Raw genomic sequence first — 19600 nt, forward strand, 5'->3', positions numbered from 1 at the left:
TGGAGGACCCAGGGACAGTCACAAGATTTTGAGACTTGTGAGAGTCATCTTTATACATTCCTTTTGGTTTTTTTTCTCCTTAGGGAAGGATTCAAACTGAAAATTACAGTGAGACATTTGCTCCAATATAACCAATGCACCACACTGTTTCCAATTCAACCTCCCCTCTGCCCATTCTCTGTCATCTCAATAAATGAGAGAGAGACCGGGTCATGTCCAACTTTGAGAATCTGAGGTTTAGGGCATCAAAACTAGCAGTTAAAAAGAAAGAGACTACTTGAAGCAAAGCAAATACAGGCGTTCCTCAGTTCAAGCAAACTCAAATTATGACCTACATTTCCAAAAAAGATAAGAATAATTGTTAACTATTCATCGGATGGAAGTAAGGCACATTAGCATCCCTCCTACTGGCAGCTTTTTAGTGCCTTTATGGGGCGACTGGGTATGTAGAAGTGTAGTTACCTCCAACTTTTGAGGGATAGACTTATCAAATGAAGCAAAGTAAACTGGTATACAGGTTAATGTCCACTTTTGCAAGCTTTGAGACCAGCGAATTAAAAAATGACCCGTATTCCAATAATAAATAGGGGCTTGGGAATATAAGTAAAAGTGACAAGAAGATTAAAGCACTTGTGACCACACAGTCATCGACTCTCTGCTTTTGTGCTTTGCCCAAATAAGAATTAAGGTAGCGCTAAGTGCAGACTGAGGGAAAGGAGAGAGGGTGCTGGGCGCGGGCTGATAGCATCTGGGAGCGATGTTGCAACCGTGGCGACGACAGGGCCAGAAGACGGAGGTTTTCAAATATATGACAAATGAGCCAAGCGTTCAGAGCCCAAATCAATAAACACAAACATGAAGTGAACAGACGGGAAGAGAAGGAAAAGAGAACGTGAAGGCACCATAAAATGCCGGTGATACGTTTGAAGAGAAATCATGATGTGAATAGAAATTAGGAAGTGAAGGGGGAGTTGGGGAGAAAGGAGAAGCCTGGGGATTTGTAAAAGGTCTGTCTGTCTCTTCGCTGCCCTCCACTCACATCCACCACCCCCCCCCGCCCTTCTTGTAGGGCTCGTGGAATAATTTCTGATTCTGGGGGGCAGGTATCTTTCATGCTCCATTCTTGTTTGGACTTTGCCAGCGGGATTCATGGTGTTTCTGTAGACAATTGTTATTGCTTTAGGGAACAATCAGGATAAAACAAGGAAACAGCAAGTGATAGCTCAGCCTCGGGAGGCGGCAGAAATACCGGGCTTGAATTTTGCGGGTGTGTGAGAATTGCTCCCATCAATTTCTTGGCTGAAGGACACCCACCCAGGAAGGTCTGGGGGGCCCTGAGCTCGTTGGTAATTACCCTGAACTAGTCCAGGACTTTCCACGTTTGCTAGGACCGGCAGAGGCACCACGGTGAAGGAAAGCGAGCACAGCCTCGCCAGCCAGCAGACTTGCACGGTAATCGCCCCCCTCCGTTTCCCAGCTATGAAATGGGAGTGGCGGTCGGGTAGCACTAGGAATAACGATCATAATCATATTAATGTAGCAAAGTGCAGGTGAGGCCCTTGGCCCATGGTAGACATATGGATACGTGGAACTTAGTCTCAGCCGGTTCTGGTCTCTAGACTTGGGTGAGGCATGGTCTGCGTGAGCTCCCTGCGTGGCTGTCCTGGGGCTTCCTTTACAGATAGCAGTGCAGTCACTGAGCTCCGGGCAGAGGGCAAAGTTTAGAAGCCAAATCCGTCTTCTGTTTCTCAGCCTTCCGTTTCGCCACTTCCCTTTGGTTTGGGCTGTCTCTTCTTTTTACTTACGGGATTGTCTTGATTACAGGACGTTGTGTCGTACCTTTTGCTGTTGCTGCGGCCAGGACTCCATAGGGAGTAGAGAGAAGCTAGCGCTCACCTGGGGTTAAGTGAACAAAAACGGAGATTTAAGAAGCTGGACAGTGGTATAGGCTTGGTGGATTTCTTTTTTTTTTTTTTTTCAACGTTTATTTATTTTTGGGACAGAGAGAGACAGAGCATGAACGGGGGAGGGGCAGGGAGAGAGGGAGACACAGAATCGGAAACAGGCTCCAGGCTCTGAGCCATCAGCCCAGAGCCCGACGCGAGGCTCGAACTCACGGACCGCGAGATCGTGACCCGGCTGAAGTCGGACGCTTAACCGACTGTGCCACCCAGGCGCCCCGGCTTGGTGGATTTCTAAAAACGATTTGGAGACTGCTTACAAGAAAGGGAAGTAGAGGGGCGCCTGGGTGGCTCAGTCGGTTGAGCTCAGGTCATGATCTCACCATCTGTGAGTTCAAGCCCCACGTCAGGCTCTGCGCTGACAGCTCAGAGCCTGGAGCCTGTTTCGGATTCTGTGTCTCTCTCTCTCTGCCCCTCCCCCGCTCACGCTCTGCCTCTCTGTCTCTGAAAAATAAATAAACCTTAAAAAAATTTTAATAAAAAAAAAGAAAGGGAAGTAGATAGGTGAGATGCGAAATGATGGGAGAAAGAGACACTGAACTATCGAACGCCAAGGATGAGCCTATCCCTGGCGACACTGGGAATGAGGATTATTATCTGAATTCTTGATGCAGAACCTGAGGCGGGGGGAGGGGGTAAGTTTTCCCAGCGAGCAAGGAAGCGGCCAAACAGATCTGAAACCAGGTCTCTCTCTGACAGCCAGGTCTGTGCCTCGCCACTGTTGCCGGCAATCTTGCCTTGCAGAGAATGGAAAGTTAGGAAAAAGAGAATAGGATTTGCTTGAGTTTGATAGAACGTAGACATTACGCTTAAAGAAAAGGATTTTTTCTTACAAAAAGGGGGAGGACGAGTGAAATTTTATGTGACGTGCTTTGAACTTGGAAAATAAATAAATAAATAAGAGGGGCACCCGGCTGGCTCCGTTGGTCGGAGCACACAATTCTTGATCTCGGGATTGTGAGTTCAAGCCTCCCACTGGATGGAGAGATTGCTTAAAAATAAAATCTTAAAAAAGAAAAGAAAGTTAAGTTTGATAGGCCGGACTGGTGTGGATTACAGAAGAGTAGGCTGATAAATAACCAGAAGGAAGAGCAAATGACTCTTTGTCCTGGGCGTCACTTGTCTTGGCGCCACTGGCTTTAGAAGGCAGGGGAGGGGAGGGGACATGCACAGGGACACTCTCCTGATTTGTCTCCACCTTCTCCTCCCTTCCCCTCGCCATCCCTCCCCACCCAAAACCAAAAAAAAAACCTTAAGCAGGAAAAGAGGAGCTAATTAAAAAGGAGGAAAACATCCTTGAGACCAGCGAAATCTCCCTAATCCACAGTGACAGGCAGGGACCTACAGAACAGCAATTTGATTAAATAAGGATATAAGGGATTTAGAGGGACTCTCCAGTTGTGTCAGGTTTGTCTGCACGTCTTTGAAATATATTTATTTGGCTCCCAAAGCTAAAAACAAGCTGAGGAGATGGTTCCCATGGGAAAATATTTCCCATGGAAAATAGGGAGCCGTCTCAAGGCAAGGCCAAAGGGTGGATTGAGACCCTAAGAGGTTGGCAGAGGGTCTACAGGAGGTGCACTGGTAGAGAGAGCATCCCAAGGTCAGGGTGGGTGAAGCCAGCCTCGCCGAGGGGGTAACAGACTGCCGTCCCAGACGGGGAGGAGAGAACGGCACACCTCTCCCGCCCACGTCTCATCTCTCGCTCCAGGACCCGCTGCCCGTGAGTTACCTGTCATCAGAGACAGCCCTGTGGCTGCTTCCGGCCGAGGTGAAACAGCCAGAGGATGGTTGTCACATAGGAAACACACCTGCAGGGAAGACGAGCACACCCTGGGGGTTCTTCCTGAGCCACTTCCTTGTGTCTTCAAGACTTGCGTCAGCAGATCAACCACCGAGGAATTAATGTTCTCGGACGGGCCGTGGAGGTCCCCTCTAGCTCCCTGCCGGTCATGCGGGGGGATTTGTGCCTTCCTAGGGCTTTGGAGGGGGAAATAATGAGTCACCTAGGGACAAGAGGAAAATAAGAACGTCTCATGTGTGCAAAATCATTTAAAATGGAGGCTCTTAGTACTAAAATCTCAGCCAACTAGCCAGAAATGGTTTGGTGGAGTATATTTCACTTGTCTTTGCTTACTCTGGTTGCCGTAAAGTCCGAGATGTTTATGTCCCTTAGAGAGAACACCTGTGGAAACAGGCCAGGTGCTCCAGAGAAGGCTGTTTATTCCCCTGAGATCCTGAACCTAAAGAGGAATGGTCCTGCGTCCCTGGCTGGGGAGGTCTAGATAAGCATGGGAGCTGTTGGTTGTAAATCCTTGAAAGCAGAGGCCCCTGACGGCCATTCCCAAGTACATGGCTATCTATCTGCAAGCTTGGTGCTGCCTCAACTCCCACTTAGCCTCTACACGTGGCCACAGATCCGAATCTCCAGAGAAACCAGAAGGAGGATCTCACTAGAATAGGATTTGAGGGTTTCTATTTTAAATTTTTTTTTTTTTACGTTTATTTATTTTTGAGACAGAAAGAGACAGAGCATGAGCGGGGGAGGGGCAGAGAGAGAGGGAGACACAGAATCGGAAGCAGGCTCCAGGCTCTGAGCCATCGGCCCAGAGCCTGACGCGGGGCTCGAACTCACAGACCGCGAGATCGTGACCTGGCTGAAGTCGGACGCTTAACCGACTGCGCCACCCAGGCGCCCCGAGGGTTTCTATTTTAAAGGCTCCAGAAGATGAGTTAGAAGTAATTCAAGAGCAGGCACAGTAAAGAAATACGCACGCCTTGTTAGACCTTCAGCGAGAAGGCTAACGTTTTCAACGTGGCCAGCTGATTAAGAGGTATTCTGTAAGCAGGGATTCCGCTGGTTTAGAATAGAGCACAACTGTCATCTGAAAGCCCCAAATGAGGAAAGGCCAGCCCTTGATCTCTTGGCCAGGCTCAGCCTTTTTCTTTCCTTTTTCTCACTTTCTTCTCCAAAAGAGATGGATTTGGGTCCCTAGGAGAATATTTAAGCGATAGCCAGCAGGTGAATCCTAAGGTCGTTGTCCATCCTGAGCCTACACGTTTTCAGGAAGGGCCATCTATGACCTTTCTCAGCGTCCTGGTCCGACATCTAACGCCCAAGAAAAGGCAACTAAGGCAAAAAGTCTCCAACCACAGCTCTAGAGTTCAGATGAAAGAAAACCACACCGTAGGGGTTTCAACACGAATCATTAACCTAGACTCAAAAGCAGGAGTGAGGGTCTAGTCACTCTGAGAGGAGCAGAAACACCTTTCCAGGAAACTCAGGGAATTTAAGTGTCAGAGAGCGAGTAATTGCAGATGGCTTCTAGCTCTTTCCCGGCAAAGTAACTCATGTGCTGTAGGGGCTTGAGACTCGTTGAAATGTTAAAGTTTACACGCCTTAAAACACACAGGAGACAATGAGGACAATCACCAAACCTGCCTAGATAAAGACTGCGGGCACTCAAGATGGGAAAAAAAAAAAAAAAAAAAAAATTTACGGGATGGAATCCACGGTTTGGGGTGCACCATTGCCCTCTATTGGATTAAATAAATCAGACCTCTAGTGTGGGAGTATGTTTTATTATCTCCGGCTGAGTTTGCCGAGAAGTCAGGGCACCTTCGAGTGGAAAATTAATTGATCCTTGTAAATGGGTCCTCTGTCTGCTGCCCCTTCCCCGAGGAAATCAATTACAGTTATAATTCTGAGGGCAGGTTGCTGATCGCGTTTTCATTCACTCAGCGTTTCCCAGGTGCCTACTAAGCACCGGTTCGATACGGTAGGGAATCTGAGGATAAATGACAGCAACCACTCCTACCATTTATTGAACGCCTACTGTGTGCCGGCGTCTTTATACGCATTAACACCCCTCTGGAGTCAATGTGGTTACTCCTGGCTAATGGGTAAGCAGGACGCTGGGAAAATGAGTGACACCTCTCGGATCTAAATCCAGGCCCATCTACTCCTAAGCCCACACTCCGTCCACTAAGCTACAACTCTTCCCCTCCAGAAGTTTACAAACTATTAGGGGAAGTAGGATATACATATAAACACCTGTACCCGGGGTCCACAACGTATAGCCAGTAGGCTAAATTCCACCCATCACATGTGTTTGCCCATGAGCCAAGATGGGTTTCACATTCGTAAATGGTTGGGAGAAAAAAATCAGGAGAAGAAGAATACTTTGTGGCATGTAAAAAGTATATGAAATTCAAGCTTCGGTGTTCGAAGTTTTATTGGAACCCAGCTACACCCATTCCTTACCGTTCTCTCAGGCTGCCTTCGGGGCTACAACTGCACGACTGAGTGGTTGTGGCAGAGACTGTATGGGCCGCAGAGCCCAAAATATTTACTCTCTGGTCCTTCCAGAAAAGGTTTGCCGACTCCTCCTCTATACTCCAAGGTGAAATGTTACATATCAACAGGAGAGGCTTGTAAAAAGCGTTCTGGGACTTAAGAAGAGGGGAAACTAACATTTAACCCACGGTGGGAGGTGTCGGAAGGATCTACAGGTGTGCTCTGTTTTAAGACTCAACACATGAAAACCCAGCATTTAAAACAGATAAGGTAAAAGCAGTTATTTGCATAACAAATTTTCCTTTTCATTTTGTAAAGGGATTCACCATGGGGTTGCTTTATAGAGTGAGCCTCTATAATGCATGCTAATATGATTCCACTTACAAATACTCTATTCCTAATAACTTTCCGAGAACATATCTATTGTGTACCGTGAGGCTTAGCTATAATCTTTTTTTTTTTTTCCTGGTAGTGTAAGGTTTCTTACTGCTGAAAAGTAATGGAGCTGACCTTGCCAATTCAGCAGGGAGAGTAAGCGTTCTGCGTTACCTTCTCATGGTCTCCAAGAGGGGCTTTGCCTGACAAATGGAAGAAATGCCGTGGGTTCCAAATCTCTGCATTATGTGAAATTAACCCGCCGGGAGAATTTTACGTTTTTAGCCAACCTCCTCTTGGTAACTGCAGTTAAAGTCCTCACATGTAAACTCATCACTATTCTATCGCTTCGTTTCATACACAAGATGCAAATTAATAAAAATCACAATATTTATAAGGAGCAATGTTTCTCTCTTAAAAAAAAAAAAGAACACATTAGCTTAACTGAATTACAAGTGCAAGTCATATCATATTTAAATTAGAGCTCTCCCCCAACAAAATAGGAAGTGGTGTTGCCAGTTCAGTACAGGACCCAGTTCCTTCTTTCTTCGGGTCCTGAGCCTGAATCTTCCAGCAGCTTTGCGGTGTTATGCAATTGCTCTTTTCAAGAGATGCATAAAACGGAAGCCGCGGCTATTCATAGCCAACTTAGGAGGAGCTGAAATCTTTCAAGAAGTTTCTTGCCTGGTACCATCTCGACAGTAACTACGTGTTTCTGAACACATCCAATTAATCTGGATTTCACAGGGCGGCTCTTTTAAAGAGCCGTCTTGTGGCTTTTGTTTTCATCCTCTATCTTAGAAGTGGACTCTATCTTAGAAGTGGACATACATTCCTGGTATCTAAGCCTGAATGTTTTTCGGGTGTTTTGGTGGTAAAAGAAGCCTAAATGGAAATGCAAGGGCAGAGAAAATCATGCGTGGGGAAGTCCTGTGCCGCCAAATGGCGTAGATCTGTGTCGCGGGGCTGCTAATGGATATTGTGCGCAATCCATAAAGGGGCAAAGTGAGAGAGACACAGAGGGAGGGTGAGAGGCAGAGCCAGCATTAAGGGCAGGAGCCCTGCATGGTTCTGAGGCAGGATTCCTGGGCAAACGGCGTCGTCAACGGGCTTGCGGTGGGTGGGGGAAGCTGATGGAGGTGGCTTGACTGCCTCCGGAAACTGTCACCTCAAGTTCACATTCTCCAGCAGGTAGCTTTGCAGCCATTTCTGAAGCTCAGCGCTGGAAGGAAACGCACATTTAATCTGTCTGTGAGGTTCTTTAAAGAGATGTCTCTCCCTTCATCTCCCCCTGAGGTCAGGAGCACGGTAACTGCACACAGTAGCTAGAAGGCTCCATTGCGTTCTTGAATTCCTGAGGTGGCCAGCATCAATCGATGCATCATGGAAGGTACTGACTATAAAACAAATGGACAAACACTGAGCAAAATTTGGTAGTTCAGTGTTCTTCTTCCCTGGTGGTAATTCAAAAGTTTTCGAAGTTAATACTAATGGGTACAGACAAATGGGATATAAATTTCCATGCATTTTTATGACCAAACAGAAGCCCAAGACCTGGGGGGGTGGCCCTGCTATTAGGGAAGCAGGGAGCAGTAAATGCAAGGGGAGAAATTGCAAAACCAAAACGCTGTGATTTCAACGAGACTAGAACACTCCCCCACTCCCCCCTGAACGTCTCCCTCCTACCAAAGAGCATCTGAACAGATTTCATTTCACAAATGGAAATGGGACGCAAACAAATTTTTTCAAAGTGATCTCATTAAGAGTGGGCCTGGTTTCATTGGGTTTTCAGAGCCAGGATTAATATTATAAGCTGGGGAGTTCTGTTATGGGCCCCGGGGGGAAGGCAGAGAGAGAGCTGGTGCTTCAGGAGCAACGCTGCCTCACCTCCTCACGGAAGTTATGCACGGCCAGCCTGGTCCAAGCGCCCAGGCCGGATCCGAGTTCCATGTAACATAGGAAAGATCTTCCCAAGCTCAAGGTCATATCTAGAGCATGCCTTGGATATTTTTTGCATCCCTAATTTATGTGACTTTCTAATATGTTTAGCATTTGCCCTCCCCTTGTCTCCATCCTGCTTATTAAGGTAAATTTGCATAGAAATGGGATCTTGGATTTCAGGACCATTCACCTGACACTTGATCTCCTGAGGTGACCAGTATCTGTGTCAATACCATGAGGGTGACCCACGGACACCACATCTCCCTGCAAACTCAAAGCAAGGCCTTAATTAGGGGAGGCTTTTCATGTTAAAGCCACGGGGTGAAGCAAATCAGCAAAAGCATTTAGCACTCACTAAGGAGGGCAGAATACTCCTTCCTGTTGAGTGGGCCATCCTAGGTCACAATTTTAATTTGCCTTAGATGGACAGATCCTGAAGAAAGGATACAAAAAGTATATATCTTTGTGTGTGGGGGGGGGGATAAATTTTGGCACACAGTTAACTATGACATTTTGCTTGGGCTCCTGAAATATTTTTTTGCCTAATATCTATCTTTCAGATGGGTAATCGTCATCTCTACAGATTACCTTTGGAAGACCAAACAAATGTGGAAAGTCAGAGAAACGGGTCACTTGGCTGCCATCACTGTGGCAGTGGCTTTAATCCCCTGATCTCTTCGTGCCGCACCCTCCCCACCGGGCAGCCACCTTCCTTAGTCACCTAAATCTTGTCACTTCGGTGGAAATTCCCACAGAGAGGGTGATTGTGGTCCTGGTTTACTGGTCACTGAAAGTCATTAGGTGTGAGTTCACTGACGTAAAGGGGTTCAGACTTTGGCACATTCTGACAAACGTAAATGCCAAACAACAGCTTCCAAGACTGTCCCAACAGCGAACTGTCTTAGCACAGAAACAAAGGACTTGCAGGTCTTGGAGAATAGGCATCAAATTCCAAAGAGGAAAGTTCATAAAAGATGGGAGAAATCAGAAGAAAACTCTTCTGTCTTTTCTGTTTTTGAGCTCTTTTTGGCCAGGCTCCCTTTGCTGAGGATAAATTCATTCAAATACAATTATTTTAAAGACAGAAAGACTACCTAGTTTTATCTCGTGCAACATTTTGTGTCTATTGTTTAATTTATTTTTTTAAATTTTTTTTCATGGTTATTTATTTTTGACAGAGAGAGAGTGCGAACGGGGGAGAGGCAGAGAGAGAGGGAGACACAGAATCAGAAGTAGGCTCCAGGCTCCGAGCTGTCGGCACGGAGCCCGATGTGGGGCTCAAACTCATGAGCTGTGAGATCATGACATGAGACGAAGTCGGACGCTTAATCGACTGAGCCACCCAGGCACCCCGCGTCTATTGTTGAATTTAATCTCACATCCTTATTAGTTGAATATTATGATCTCCACTTTACAGATAAGGAAACTGAGACTCCAAGAGGTTTAGTTATTACACAAGAACATACAGCTATTCACCAACAAAACCAGGACTCTGCTCTATGACATCCCCCCTGTCTCCTAAAACAACAACTGTATTTCATTTGTAGGCTAACTTTCTTATTTTACACAGGCCTTGCGTATTACTGGGGGTGGGGGCATTTTAACTCAATTCAGAGGTATTATAATGGTATCTTTCAAAATGTGCTTGGCTCACACTATAATAATGCAATAAGGAATCTGACTAATCGAGTCCCCTGACTCTAAAGCCAGAATGTTTTCCACTCTCAAGCCATGTGGAAGGATGCTAAGTTCCCCACTGGCCGATGCTGCCTAATTCTCTTAAATGATTCAGATGTAAAAGAGAAAATGGCATCTGTCTAATTAACACCGCCTGGTTAAATATAGCTGCCAAGGGACAGCCTCAGGACGATGTTTACAGAACAGTCTTTCCAGCCCCTCGGGCCCCAAGTTAGAGATGCTAGTGAGTCTTCAATCCTTATCAACCAGAAGCAGAGATGCCCCAGAGATGGTGACAGGCCGGGCAGGCAAAGGGAGGAGAAAGGGGAAAGGCGCTGCTGGCCTTCATTTCCCGCTCCTGGAGCTTGGGGATTCAGGGAACGACGGGAAGCAGATCCCACAGGCTCCCTTCCGCAGCAAGTCCTCAAAAACAAAAGCCCTCCCTGTGAACCTGGGTCTTCCTCTCAGGCCCGGAGACCTTCGGCCAAGCACCTACCACCCGCTAAGACTGCTAGGTGCCCGCTGCTCTGAGCCCTTCCCTGGACAGAAAGGCACAATAAACACATTACCTCTCTTCCAGCTTCACATCACAACATGGAAGCCATTGCCAAGTTTGACTTCACCGCCTCCGGCGAGGATGAGCTGAGCTTTCACACCGGAGATGTTCTGAAGGTAGGTGACGTGGGGCCCCGGGGAGCCGCGGGGGAGTTTGGGTTACTCTGGTCTGGTCACTGTGTTCATCGAACAACCCATGGCTTTCTTTTCTTTTCTTTTCTTTTCTTTTCTTTTCTTTTCTTTTCTTCTCTTTTCTTCTCTTTTCTTCTCTTTTCTTCTCTTTTCTTCTCTTTTCTTCTCTTTTCTTTTCTTTTTTAAGTTTATTTATTTATTTTGAGGGAGAGAGAGAGAGAGAACGAATGGATGAGGGGCAGAGAGAAAAGGAGAGAGAGAGAGAATCCCAAGCAGGCTCCACACTGACAGTGCAGAGCCGGATGTGGGGCTCAAACTCACAAAATGTGAGATCATGACCTGAGCCGAAATCAAGAGTCAGATGCTTAACCCACTGAGCCATCCAGGTGCTCCCCCCATGCCTTTGTTTCTTCAGAACTGCATGTGGTTTCTTTCAAAAAAGAGAAATTCACCTCAATCAAAAGGGTTCCTTCTGAGCTCCCGGGTGCCAGTTACCAGGGTACCTGATGGAAATAAGTCACCATCCTTGTCCTGAGATACTTGTGGTCTGGAGAGGGAAAGAAATCCATCCAAAGGGCTCTTACAGATGTTCTCGTCTAAGTGCTCAGGGAGCACAGGTGAGGGAACAAGGGATCCCACTCGAGAGATGGGGTGGCAGGAAGCTGCAGCAACACCTGTGGCCGGGGAATGCAGGGAACGTGGCTGGACGTTTACCGGAAGCTCAGATGTAAGCAAGCCCATGTGGCTTCAGTGAGCACTGTGAGGTTCAGTGTCGCCAAAACTCAACCGAGGGTGCAGGCTGGAGACAGCCGGGAAAAGATGACTGGAACAGACGTGGGCCAATGGAGGCCATGCACACCCCAGCCGTTCGGGGACGCCTTAAAACCTGCCTAACACCCACATTTGAGTTGTTGTGGCTACGTGCAGAGACAAAGTGGCCTTGGACTTCCACATTCCATGCATCACACTTGCGGGCTTCACATCTTAACCCCGATTTTGAGCAAAACCAGAAGCCCTTCTGCAGGCCATTTGGGGAGTCTGTGACGCTAATGCCCACCCCCCCCCCACCGGCCTGGCCACAGAGCACCCTCAGAAATCCTGATTCCTACTCCTCAGCAGCCGACATGGGCCTTCTCAGCCTGCACAGCAACACTGAGGCCACCAGTGTCTCGCCCCTAAGAAGTATATTTGCCGTAGCGAGAGCCTTGTCAGTATGTGACGGGGTGACTCAGAAAGTCACTTGGTTTGGGACTTGAACACCCCCAGTATTTGTCCTTCTAACCGCTCTCACCTTGCAAGCTCTAGTAAGATAGCTGTGAAGGGTGTGCCTTCAATGCTGGAGCTTCTCAAGGTCAAAACGTCACCTGGGCCGCCCACCCAGGGAGAGGCGACCTTCACTTCTGTGGGATCTTACCAAGGCCACAGAGGCATCTGCCACACGGTGAGCAGTCCCTCCCTTCTCTCTGGGATATTGTGACCATGTGATTATCAACCACTATACAGGGTCCTCGCTCAAAAGAGGCCAACGGGCCAACTCCCACCCCTCATCTCCCATTGCGAACAGAACCCAATATCTTGCTCAAGAGTTTCCTATTCCTCAGAAAAGCAGAAAGAAAAAAATGTTCCTCAACTCTGCTTCTCAGTCCACCTCCTGATTTCTTTCTTCTCCTTGGCTCCCAACACCAGGAAGAGTTCCCTGTGCTGGTGCCTCTACTTCCTCACCTCCCACTGAGTCTGCTGGAACTTTCTGGAAACTGCCTCTTACCCTCAACACTCCCTTCAAGTCCACCCGTGATCTCCTTAATGTATCATAGCATGACACTACTACAGCGCCTGTAGAAGGTGACACCGTTAGCTGTCCCTCTTCTGCATCTGACTGGAGCTCTGCCTCGCTCCTCAACATTACTCTGTCCTGAATATTCTTCTTTCTTGAGATCTCTCAAGCAATCCCCCGCCTCACGAGAGAGGAGTCTGATGAAGTAAAAAGGAGCAGGAGTTTAGAGCCAGAGAAGTTGGGAGTTTGAATCCCAGCTGACTAGCTGTATGGCCCTGGATCGGTCCCCTGCCCCTCTGAGCTTCACTGTCCTTCATCTGCAAGCGGGGACCGTAACTATTTTGCAGGGTTTGGGGAAGGATTAGAGGTAATGGCCCCACCTCAAAGTGGATGTTCCGTGAATGGTTGCCGTATTCCAGTATTGCCCATTCCTGCCACCGTTCAGACCATCGCCACAGCCCCTTGACTGATTTCATCACCTCCTGTCTCTTACTCCTTCAATCATTCTACGTACTAGTCTTCGGAGGATCTTTCTGGGAAAAAAATCAGGTCAGATCACCTACTTGCTCAAAAACATTCAGCGGTTCCCCATTACCAGTTGATAGAAAGTTAAGCCACCTGGCCCCAACCCGCTCCCCTACTTCCCCAAGCTCTCGTCCGTGAACACGCACACATACATACACGCACACGCACATACACACACCCTTGTGTATGTAACGCCCAGGTCACGCTGCAATATATACACCGAGTTTCTCGCACTCTCCCCGTACTCCAAATGCCTTTCTCCTCCACAGCCATATTTGACTACCTCTGCCTCGGAACCCTCACTAATCGTCCACACCCCCTATGGCCCCAGCAAAATGAGTCACTCCCTCTTTAGCTCTTCCACGGCATGGCAACACACGTCATTCAAGGTGCTGCTGATCTCCCCTCCCGAGATGGTTATTTATGAGCAGCCAAACCCCTGTGCTCTTACGAACACTACACCCACCTCCCATCACTGCCCTTACCCTGTGGGATCCTGACCGCCCGTGCATGTGTCGGCTATTCCACTCGCCAAAGCTCTGTGAGGGCAGGGGCCAGGTCTGCCTCAGTGTCCAAAACAGCAGAAAGGTGACCCTCCCTAATATTTGATGAATGAATGAGGGGTGGTTCCCTCCGTCTAGGAGCTCCCTGAGAGCAGAGCCAAGCCGGTTCATCTTTGTGTCTTCCCAGCAGCGCCCCCCACGCAAGTCACAGCCCCAAATAGGTGCTCAGCGCAAATTGCATGAATTGTTAAATTGCATTTCTGCACGCTCGTGTAGAATTCCATCAGAAGGGCAAACCTGTCCTTTTCAAATTCTGTTCCTTGCAGCTGTGCTGATGGAAAGAAAAGTGGAGAGGGGCTTGTTGGCCGGACCCCACAGCATGTCTCTATCATGGCGGTCAGTAGCCCTGCCCGTGGGTCTCTATGTATGACTGCAACATCTGCCCCTCCGCTCCAGAGATGGGTAAAAAGCCCCAAGATCTTGCAATTGCTTTCCAAAGCAGCTCTTGACCGCCCCAGCAATTTACTCCTGGGATGCTCTTTCATCCTAGACTTTTCGTGCTAAAAGACTAAACAGACTTTTTCACTAAAAGGTACAAACAAGGTCTGACGAGCTCACCACCAGCTAACCCCCTCTAGACTGTGAGTTCCCCGGGACACAGGCCTCAGCGTCTTCATCTCTGTATTCCCAGCACCTAAGCGCAAACAGCAGGTGCTCACTAGATGCCGATCAAAGGACGATGAACAAGATGATGGACGGGGAACTCTGGCCGAATGGCTCGATCCAGCTTCTCCTGTGACGGAAACATTAGGAGTCAGATAATTTTATGTTCATGCCTCAACCCCTTGGACCGGCAGCTCTGTGCGGCCCCGGACTTAACATGTTCCCTCTGAAATCTGCCGCTGTTTAAAAAAAAAAAAAAAAACGACCCAGTCCATTTCCACCCGCTTCTGTACTGTGTCTAACTCAACCCTGTTTCTTCCTACTAAAACAGTGACCTGAAAGCATGAAGAGTTAATCCTATGTAATTAACTGCAATACTTCAGATTTCTGCTATGCCTCTAAGAGCTATAATTCCATCCAATTTTAAAATTCTCCCAACTGTACATTTTGTCCTCTTCCCACGTCTAACTTATTCTCAGGCCATGTAACCCAGAAAATTATTCTCGTAGGCAACATTATACGAATTAACATACAGTAAAGTGAAGTGTAAAACCTCATGTGTTCAGGCTGAACCCCTTGCTCGAGTTTTCATGATGGGGACAAGAGATAGGGGGAACCGAACAGACAGAGAGATGAGAAGAACAGGAAGTATGGGGCCCTGGGCCAACAACGGCAGAAGGAAACCACCTCCCCCCAAACACTCCTCTTTGCAGAAAATGAGATTCTTTTAAAACCTTGCCTTCTATACGCCATAAAAAGCCTGTAAATTCACCTCTCTGGGAACACGATCTTAGGCAGACGGAGCACCAGGTGGTGGGGAGAAATGGCCGCCATTGTGGGATAATCTTTCAGTTGCTACAGGAGGTAGATGGGTGTGAGCCACAATGACTAAAATTACAGCTGGTTTCAGGTCAGAGAACTAAGTACATAGTTGGTTCTTACCGTGATGAGCCAATTTCCACATGGCCTCTTTTACCTTATCCCCGCTCACCTTCGTATTTGACATGTGCTACCCAGCCCAAACATCGCACTCCCATGTGATGGGAGAAAGGAACTCCAAAGCCATACGTTGAGGGGTGAAGGCATGGAGTGAAGTGTCCTTGTGTTCTCTGTGTGAATCCCGGGCACTGGTGCCGGGTTTCCAAGTGCTTTTTTTGACCTAGATTTTTCTGCTCCCCCCCACTCCGCCCCCTCTCGGCATACACATACCCACGAGTCCTTAGTGATACCAGCAGTCATATTTGATGATAGAAACTATAAAGTTTTCTGTCCTCAGCAACTCTAGAACTCAAATATGAGACACACTTTTATTTCTTCAGAACAGGTGATTAAATTCAAAACATACACATATAACACTTTAAAGAACTTATAAACCCTACTATGTCCTTCAGAGCTGGAGGTCTCCCTCCCAAGAATACCACATTTTGCAGAATTGTGTTTTAAAAAATTTTTAATGTTTATTTACTTTTGAGAAAGAGAGAGACAGAGGGAGGGAGGGGCAGAGAGAGAGGGAGACACAGAATCTGAAGCAGGCTCCAGGCTCTGAGCTGTCAGCAGAGTCTGCTGCAGGGCTCGAACCCACGAACCACGAGATCACGAGATCACGACCTGAGGCGAGGTCAGACGCTTAACCCACTGAGCCACCCAGGCGCCCCTTTCAGTATGCACTTTTTGAAGGACTTCGAGGCACCAGAGCTCATCTGATCCTCACATCAGCTCGGGAGATGCTAGCTGGTTGTCACTGTCCCCATTTATCAGATGGCTAATTGACCTGCGGAAAGTCACACAGCGAATGACAGGGCCAAGCTGGAAACCAAGCCTTCTCAATTCCAAACGCGGAGGGCCGGCCCCTTTCTTCCACCCCGGGGGTGATATTCGAAATAATCAGTTACTTCGCTGTCTTCATCTCTGCTCCTCCCTGGGACAGAGAAACCCATGGGACCGAGACTTCAACTCCACCTGCCATAGGACGACTCTGAAATCCCCAGTGCCAGCCCCAACCTCTCTGCCCAGCCCAGACACACATCTCCAACGGCCCTCTGAGCTTTTCTCCTCAGACTCAGGGGGCAGCTTGGATTCACCCACATGCACCCACATGCAATCTGAAGCCCATGGGTTTTGCCTCAGACCTGCTTCTCCTCATGTATTAGCAAAGCCATCACCACCCACTCGGTCTCCCAAGGGCGAAATCCGGAGCCCTCCCAGAGTCCGCTTCTCCCTTGGTTCCAAGAACGGTCGCGAAATCCCGCACACTTTGCTTCCAGGTTCCCCTAAAATACCTCTTCGCCCCTCGCTGGGATGGCTGCACTCCCTTCCCGGACTTTCCCCCGCCCAATCCGTCTTCACTTTCTGACGCAGGGCTCTTTCTTGGCTCTAATTCTGGCTGTGTTATGTCCCTGCTCAGAATCCTTTAGTGGTTCCCCATAAATTTCAAGATGGAAGCCCAGACTTTCCAACATGGGCTACAAGGGCCTGTACCTCTGGTATCCCCTCGGCCCCTGGGGCCACAATCTAACCTCCCACGGGACGGAAGCCTTTCCTTCCCAGAATGCACCTCACTTCCTCTCATCCCAGAAGTTCCTGCGCCGTCTGACTTTGCCTGGGTAACTCCTTCCGTTGCCTGGGCAACCCCAGGGCCTCTCCTCCAGGCAGTCTTTCCTGCCCACCTTCTGCTTTCTCCTTTAGTGTAGCATGTCTATCTGTTACGGAGTCTTCAGCTACAAGAAACAGAAACTTAAATGCGGCTTAAACAATAATGCAAATTTATTACTTCTCATACAAAGTCCCGAAGCAGGAGGGCTCCAGCGTGGCTAATTCAGTGGCTCAATGACACCGTTAAGCTTCTTTTCATTTTTTTCCTCTGCCGTCTTCATTATTGTTCAAGTCCATGCCGCCCGCTTTAGAAACATTCTCAGTGGGGGATGGGGGCAAATATTTGTCTTTTAATAGCGAAACTACTATTTTCTGAAATAACCAGAAGCCACATAGAGCCAAGTGGTGAGTCATATGAGTAATCAAGGGAAGTGATAGCATTTGGGGTCACAGTCAAAGAAGGACCATACAGTAATGAGACCGAACTTCTGGTTTTGCTTGTGATCTGGCTCTAAAAGCAAGTTTAGAAAAGGCATCCCAAACATCTTGAGTTACGTCCAAATTGTTTGTGAAGCACATGGAGTGTGAACACAGAGAGTTACTGTTTTCAAAGCTGGCCCCACTGGATGTTTAAGTTTTAATTTGCTTGTTGAAAAAAAAAAAAAGGAACAAATTAAATTTTTAAAAGGTTCCTGGTTACCTAGCAAAGAAGAAAAAAGCCATGGAGTGGTCGCTCTTGCCTTCCCAACACCTGCTCACATGAGGAGCTTCAGATGCTGAGATCTGGGACACATGAGTTTCCAACATAGAAAGGATTGCAGAGAGGCCCCTGAATGCTGAGTCTGGGAGGTCACACCATGGTGGCGTCCCATGTGTGGATGGCACTAGGGGACAGAAATTAGCTCGGGGTCAAGGAAGCTAAACTCTAGAGACAAACCTGTTGCTCTCCCACTGGAGCCCCTGTGTTGTCTCTCTGGCTTATTTCCCTCTAAATCCGAAAGGGTGTTCTTTGCCCCGCAGCCCCTTTCTTCTGCCTCTTGGCGTCCTCCCTACAATCTTTGTCCTTCCTTCCTTCTCTTCCATGTAGATCTTAAGTAACCAAGAGGAGTGGTTCAAGGCGGAGCTTGGGAGCCAAGAAGGATATGTGCCCAAGAATTTTATAGACATCCAGTTTCCTGAGTAAGTATTTCCAGCCTGCTGACACGGGCCTACCCACTCACACTCCCCTTACTTTTTCAGCAGTCACTAAAATTATCCATCCATACCCAAGACACTGTCAAAACCGGTTGCCTCTGGAGAGGGAATCACAAAGCTGAAGGCCAGGGTGGGAGGGAGATTTGCATTTCACTGCATTCCCTTTTGAATTTTATACCATGTGCATGTATCGCCTATTTTAGGTTTATAAGCTAAACTCATCTATAACCGCAATCACAGGGTTTCCACAAATTCCACCGGGGGCGCTGTTGGCCACCCGTGTCAGAAGCTGCCTCTTCAGAGCGAGTCTTTTCTCCCAACCTCTTCCACCCTCACTAGGGACCCCACACAGCTCCCTGCCTTCCCTAAACCGTGCTCAAACCAGTGAGAACAATCAGAGTGGGGGGAAGAGGAAATTCCCTTCCTAAGGAGGAAACAAAAATTGAGATTGGGTCTCGCTTGTCTCAAGAATTGACCACAAAAGTTAGATAGAAATCTAATCTGGTCCGCGAGTCACAGTCTAGCCCAAAGAGCAGAGGTCTGTTAGAAACCCCAAGCGGTGTGGGCGACCCTGTGAACCAGGACTGACCGCTGAACCGACAGAATGACCACTGACCTCAGCGCTCGATGTTGCCCTGTAATCTCCTCAATGACCCCCTCACACCTTCTCGCTCCTCAAGCCTCCAGCCCCTCCCCCACGGCACTGTTGACTCAGGGCCTTCCTTCCAGGGTCACTGGGACGATCAAGCCACCGGAAAAGCCCCTCTTGCCCATCCCCCCACCTGACTCACTGCATCTACCCACCTCCTGCAACTTACTGGGACACTGCCTTTCCTGCGGCCGGTTGGGAAGAATCGTCTGTGCCTCTGGCAGAAACTCTCCCCTCTCTCTCTGTCTCACACCAATTCTCTCTTCCTCTCTGCTGGGTCACTCCCATCCACAAAGATTTTGCAATGTCTCCCGTCTAACAAAAAAAAAACAAAAAACAAAAAACAAAAAAACAAAAAAACAAACATTCTTGATCCCAAGTCCCCTTCCAGCTACCACTCCCCTTCTTCAAAAGAATTGTGTGCACTCTTATCTCTAACTTCTCTCCTCCTACTGAAACCTTTTTATCAAGGTCACAGTGAACAACTGGGTCCACTGTCTCAGCATGGTAGAACCTAAGTTCCGTGGCAGCAAGGGTTCTCTTCCACCTTGCTCACCACTGTGTCCCGAGTGCCCAGAAGCAGGTCAGCGCATAGTAGGTATTTGATAAAAACTGTTGAATGAACAAGTGAATAGCTTTGGAATGATGCGTAATAACGTAACCCTGCCCACTCGTTTAACTTATAGCGTGTGGACGTTTTTTGCAAGTCTTGAAGTCACGTGTCAAACTCCCATCAGAGGATAAGTGTGTACTTTCTAAACG

The 19600-nt window shown here is 48.0% G+C and overlaps 1 protein-coding gene across 2 annotated transcripts in view; it reads left to right on the forward strand.

Annotated features, from left to right (window-relative positions):
* The window catches only part of GRAP2 (GRB2 related adaptor protein 2), a 62484-nt gene that overhangs the window by 31389 nt on the left and 11495 nt on the right, over positions 1-19600 (forward strand). For both annotated transcript variants that reach the window (XM_047065003.1, XM_047065004.1), the window contains exons 2-3: positions 10832-10923; positions 18083-18174. In XM_047065003.1, coding sequence (XP_046920959.1) covers positions 10846-10923; positions 18083-18174 — 170 coding nt within the window. In that variant the 5' untranslated portion in view covers positions 10832-10845. The remainder of the gene's footprint in view (positions 1-10831; positions 10924-18082; positions 18175-19600) is intronic.

This window comes from Lynx rufus, unplaced genomic scaffold (genome assembly GCF_022079265.1).
Source record: "Lynx rufus isolate CCGP_SWC_20201006 ecotype Redwood Valley unplaced genomic scaffold, mLynRuf1.p SCAF_7, whole genome shotgun sequence".
In the NCBI taxonomy this organism is placed as follows: domain Eukaryota; kingdom Metazoa; phylum Chordata; class Mammalia; order Carnivora; family Felidae; genus Lynx; species Lynx rufus.